Source organism: Hylobates moloch, unplaced genomic scaffold, assembly GCF_009828535.3.
Source record: "Hylobates moloch isolate HMO894 unplaced genomic scaffold, HMol_V3 SCAFFOLD_12, whole genome shotgun sequence".
Lineage (NCBI taxonomy): Eukaryota > Metazoa > Chordata > Mammalia > Primates > Hylobatidae > Hylobates > Hylobates moloch.
Genome location: NW_026652287.1, coordinates 40,109,683 through 40,115,285, shown reverse-complemented (window position 1 = coordinate 40,115,285; position 5,603 = coordinate 40,109,683). Strand labels below are relative to the sequence as shown.

The 5,603-nt window shown below is 44.4% G+C and overlaps 1 protein-coding gene across 1 annotated transcript; it reads left to right on the top strand.

The window, feature by feature from the left end:
* Window positions 1–255: 255 nt before the first annotated feature.
* LOC116479484 (methyl-CpG-binding domain protein 3-like 2) lies at window positions 256–3,540 on the top strand (the record flags this gene model as incomplete). Its single annotated transcript, XM_058425513.1, has 3 exons — window positions 256–335; window positions 1,144–1,267; window positions 2,895–3,540. Coding segments are annotated over 3 exons (789 nt in total), but the record flags the coding sequence as incomplete, so codon positions are not given.
* Between the last annotated feature and the right edge of the window lie 2,063 nt (window positions 3,541–5,603).

The following is a 5,603-nucleotide window of genomic DNA, read 5'->3' as shown; positions in this document are numbered from 1 at the left end:
ATTGTATTGACCATTTATTTATTCTTTCTTCAGTAGTGGCTACTGAAGTTTTTCACCCATTTTGCACGTAAATTTTTAGTTTTTTTTTTTATTCAATGGACATCTTTCTATTCTGTATTCTGGCTTGATGTACTTTACTGGATGCACATCATGCAAATATCTTTTCCGCTATGGTTTTCTAACACCCATTTCTCGCTGTATTTTCATTAATAGGAGATCTTTCTTTTTTTTCTTCAGATAGAGTCTTACTCTGTCACCCAGGCTGGAGTGCAGTATATTTTATCTGTATATTGGAGTTTCCTGGGGAGGCATTGGTACATTGAAATTGCCACAAGGTGATTAAATACGTAAGCTAATTGTGTCTTAAACTTCCTAGTCCCAGGTCCAAATTGGCAAAATAGCCAGCATCTGTCTGCCTCCCTAAAGATCAAGCCAGGAAGATTTATACAATGAAAAGATCATGAACAATAGTAAGAAAAAACTGAGAAGTCACCACACAGACCAGGGCTGCTGAGATCGTATTTCTTTTTTATTAGGTCTGTTTATTTAATAGGTGTTTTTCTTTTTGTTTCTTCTTTTTTTTTTTTTTTTTTGAGATGGAGTCTCACTCTGTTGCCCAGGCTGGAGTGCAATGGTGCAATCTTGGCTCACTGCAACCTTTGCCTCCCAGGTTCACACCATTCTCCTGCCTCAGCCTCCCGAGCAGCCGGGATTACAGGCATGCACCACCATGCCCGGCTAATTTTGTATTTTTAGTAGAGACGGGGTTTCTCCATGTTGAGGCTGGTCTCGAACTCCTGACCTCACGTGATCCGCCCACCTCGGCCTCCCAAAGTGCTGGGATTACAGGCGTGAGCCACTGTGCCTGGCCGACAATTCGATTCTTATTTCCATGGAATGCTTTCAAAGATGTTTGAAAGAGTGGGAGGAAAAGGAAACATATCTAAAATGCTGATATTAACTGTAAATACCACCCCTCCACACACACGTATTAAATTCTTTTTCTACTAACACTCTGTGTTGGTAATACCATATTGGTTTCTGTATAAAGATTTAGAAATGCTTCAAATCCAGTGGGTGGAGACAGGGCGTTCCCTGTGGATTATCCGCTGATTGCATTATCACTCCCTTCCTCTATAAAAGAGGAGCCAGATGCAGAAGCCACTGCATTTTCCGGCAAGCCAAGGGCTGTCTGCATCTCAGGAGTGGGGTCAGCAGGAGGAACTCTACAGCTGCGTTCACCTGTTTTCCAAGCCTGACTATGCTGGTGAGTATGAGACCCTTATTGAATATTGACTGAAATAATGTCCATTTGTATTCCTTTTTCTTTCTGTAAAACATCTTTACAGTTATTAGCAAGTTGTTCTCAAAACTAGATGCTCTCTCGTGGAAAGTTATACCCTAGGTGTTAATATATGTTGAGTAATATTCAAGGTATTTTAATTTTTTGTCCATGGAGCTACCTGGGGATAACAGCCCCGATTTTTTAAAAGCCCAACAACATCACTAAGAAGGAAAAGAGGTATTATTTGGCCTTGCAGTCTTCAAATTATCTCCCTCTCAGGAAAGTTCTTGAAGCAGAAATTGCTTGGTCCCTTTAAAAAGAATTTAGCTCTCTGGTTAAATATCATGATCAGTGAGTCCTTCCCTAAACTCACTGTCACGATTCATTGTAGTGAATTTCTTTCTTTTCTGTTTCTCTTTTCTTTTCTGTTTCTCTGTTTCTCCTCCTTCCATCCCTCTCTGTCTCTCCCTTCTTCATCATGGAACTTTACTTATATCTGATATTCCACCAGAAATTTGTTTTTAGTGTGTTTATTATGTCTTCCTTCTCACCAAGATGAAAATCAACAGAGCGGTGATTTATGAAGTTTACTTCTGGATCAGGGGTTCTACCGCACAGCTGGGCACATCATAGGTGCCCTGTAACTAAGGGGACTAAATAATTTTCCCTCCAAATGGGAACACCTTGGGTTGTGTAAGGGGTGGTATTAATCTTAAGGGCAGGACAACAGAAATGACATGAGAAGGACAGAAACGAAGGCTTTAAAATAGAAAGTGCCCTGATAAAGTTTGTATCTGAAACAGCTTTATGAGACTAGAGTCTTCCAATTGAGTTAGAGCAAGAAAGGATTTCAAATCTTAGGAGGCACCTAATCATCTTTCTCAGTATGTCATCAAAAGATTCTCTCATGGTATAATCTAGTTAATTGAGCTTTTAGAAACAGAAAGCGACATGGTGTTTCTGAGGTTTCTCTTCATGAGCAGGAGGCGTTCAGGTGAAGGTGGGATCTGGGTGTGGCAGTGAGTATTTAAGGGTTGGCGAGTGCACGATTTCTTTGGAGACCAGAGTCAAGGAGCTATGAAAATGATGTTGTGTCCTGAAGCACAGTAGAAAGAGATACAGAGAAATGTGAGGTCTTGGTTAACAGAGAAGTCTGGGGTCCCGGTGTCTTGTTGGGGATGGATTAGGAAGCACCAGCGTGTGTGCAGCTGACAGTGGCAGGGAAGAGAAGAGAGGGGTGTCCTCCGAGGAGGATGAGGAGGGACAAGGTGTGGAACTGGCCCTGGGTCATGACCTTGAGCATTTAGTCCTTGACTCGCATCAGCCTTATGAGGTCCCAGGACCCAGTGTCAAGGCCTGGAGCCTCTGCCAGCAGCAATTAGCATCACACGGAGAAATGCAGACTCTAGGGTCCACCCCAGACTTACTTGGGTTCAGGTCCAGAGATCTGAGTTTAACAAACCCTGAGGATGTACACTGCCATTTGAGACACGTTTCCCCAGAAAGAGAGGCTGGTGGGAAGATTCCACTGAGCTGAGAAAAGCCCCCAGAGCTGATCTTCTCCAGCCTCCATTTGGTTGAAATTTCACGTTTTCTTTTCTGTTGAAAGGGGAAGCTGAAAAGAAACATGATGCCCCGGGCTTTGCAGAAGAAACGAGAAATCCACATGGCCCAGGCCCATCGGAGACGAGCTGCGAGGTCTGCTCTCCCCATGAGACTCACCAGCTGCATCTTCCAGAGGCCGGTGACAAGGATCAGGTCTCATCCTGACAACCAGGTCAGGCGCAGAAAAGGGGATGAGCACCTGGAGAAGCCTCAGCAACTCTGCGCCTACCGGAGAATGCAGGCCCTGCAGCCCTGCAGCAGCCAAGGAGAAGGTTCAAGTCCACGGCATTTGGAGAGCGTCTTAAGTATCCTTGCACTGGGGATGGCCGGTGACTCCCCTCCGGACAGAGCTGGTGCTGAGCGTGTGCACAGCCGGCCCGAGCCCACCCCTGGGCAGTTTCCAGCTGTGGCAGGGGGGCCAACCCCGGGAGTGGGTTGTCAGCTCCCACTGCCCCTCTCTGGCCAATTGGTGACTCCTGCAGATATCCGGAGACAGGCCAGGAGGGTGAAGAAAGCCAGGGAGAGACTGGCCGAGGCCTTGCAGGCAGACAGGCTGGCCAGGCAGGCAGAAATGCTGACAGGTGGATGAAGTGCAGGAGGAGGGGGTGCTGAGAAGCTGTGGGATGTGGCCCCGGAGTTGGGGGGTGAGTCAGCGGGGACAGTCCTGGGTTTTGAATCCCTATGTTTTAATGCCCGTCCTCTTTCCTGCTATGAATTGTCACACTTTGTACTTCCTCACCTGTTCTTTATTAAAAGCATTTGAAAGGCAACAAGTGTAAGGAGTGGATGGTTTTGTGGTGAGAAATTGGGTTTCATAAGGCAAAGAAGGAGACCTTTATATGTATGTCATTGTACACCTCAATGTCTATCGTGATTTTTATTAGTTTTTCTTTTCTTTTTTTTTTTTTTTGAGACGGAGTTTCCCTCTCGTTGCCCAGGCTGGAGTGCAATGGCGTGATCTCGGCTCACCGCAACCCCTTCCTCCCGGGTTCAAGCGATTCTCCTGCCTCAGCCTACCGAGTAGCTGGGATTACAGGCATGCACTACCACCACACCTGGCTAATTTTCTATTTTTGGTAGAGATGGGGGTTTCACCATGTTGGTCAGGCTGGTCTCAAACTCCCGACCTCAGGTGATCCGCCTGCTTTGGCCTCCCAAAGTGCTTGGATTACAGGTGTGAGCCACCGTGCCTGGCCTGATTTTAATTAGTTTTTCTATTAAATTCCAATTTAATTTTAAATGAAATTCTAAAAAATAAAATTAAATTATATACTTTTTAAGCGATATGATTACATTACGTAATTTAATAAAGTACACTGATTTTAACATTAAATTTTTATTTTGAAATTACATTTTCATTTTTATTTTTTGGATTCAGGGGTACATGTATTTGTTGATTTTATTAATATATTTTGCTTAATGGTATGGATTGGGTTTCTAGGGTACTCATTACCCAAACGGTGAACATTGTATACAAAAGGTAATCTTTTTTTGTTTTTACAAAAGATAATGTTTCAACCAAGAAGTAATTAAGTTATTCTATGCTGAAGGATCATTTAGTGTTTTGTAGCTACGTTTTTCTTTTTTTTTAACTTTCTTTTATTATTTATTTATTTATTTATTTTTTGAGAGAGAGTCTTGCTCTGTCACCAGGCTGGAGTGCAATGGCACAATCTCAGCTCACTTCAACCTCCACCTCCTGGGTTCAAGCGATTCTCCTGCCTCAGCCTCCCAAGTAGCTGAGACTACAAGCGTCCACCACCATGCCTGGCCAATTTTTGTATTTTTAATAGAGACAGTGTTTTGCCAGGTTGGCCAGTCTGGTCTCGAACTCCTGACCTCAGGTGATCTGCCCACCTCGGCCTCCCAAAGTGCTGGGATTGCAGGTGTGAGCCACCGCGCCCAGCCTGTATGTGGATTTTCAACTGCTGGTGGTGTGGGGTCAGTGCCCAGATCCCCAAGATGTTCAAGGTTCAACTGTATATGCTGATAAAAATGTCAATTCACTAAGAAGAAACAAAACTGTGAAAATGTACTCACGAAACCACAGAGCCCAGAAATATGAGAAGCAAAGATGAACAAAATTTAAGGTGGAAAATAGATGGTTTTACAAGAGTTGGAGACATTAATATTGCTCTTGCAATAATGCATAGACCCAATAGAGAGCAGATTAATCATGAAATGGGGGATTTGAATAAACTATAGACCAACCTGGATGCAAAGCCTACCTAGAGCACTGCATTTAACAACAGCGGAGTCCTCATCCCTCTCAAGTGCAGTGGAACATTCTCCAGGATAGACCATATGTTCGGCCATGGGACAGGTCATAGCAAATTAAAAAAAAAACTGAAACTACACGAAGTATCTTCTATGATTGCTCCAGAAAGAAGCTAGAAATTCACAATAAAAAGAATGCTGGAAAATTCAGATATGTGGAAATTAAATAGCCGACTGATAACCAATGGTTTAAAGAAGAATGCACGGCCGGGTGCGGTGGCTCACGCCTGTAATCCCAGCACTTTGGGAGGCTGAGGCGGGCGGATCAGGAGGTCAGGAGATCGAGACCATCCTGGCTAACACAGTGAAACCCCGTCTCTACTAAAAATACAAAAAATTAGCCGGGCGAGCTACTCGGGAGGCTGAGGCAGGAGAATGGCGTGAACCCCGGGGGGCGGAGCCTGCAGTGAGCAGAGATCACGCCACTGCACTCCAG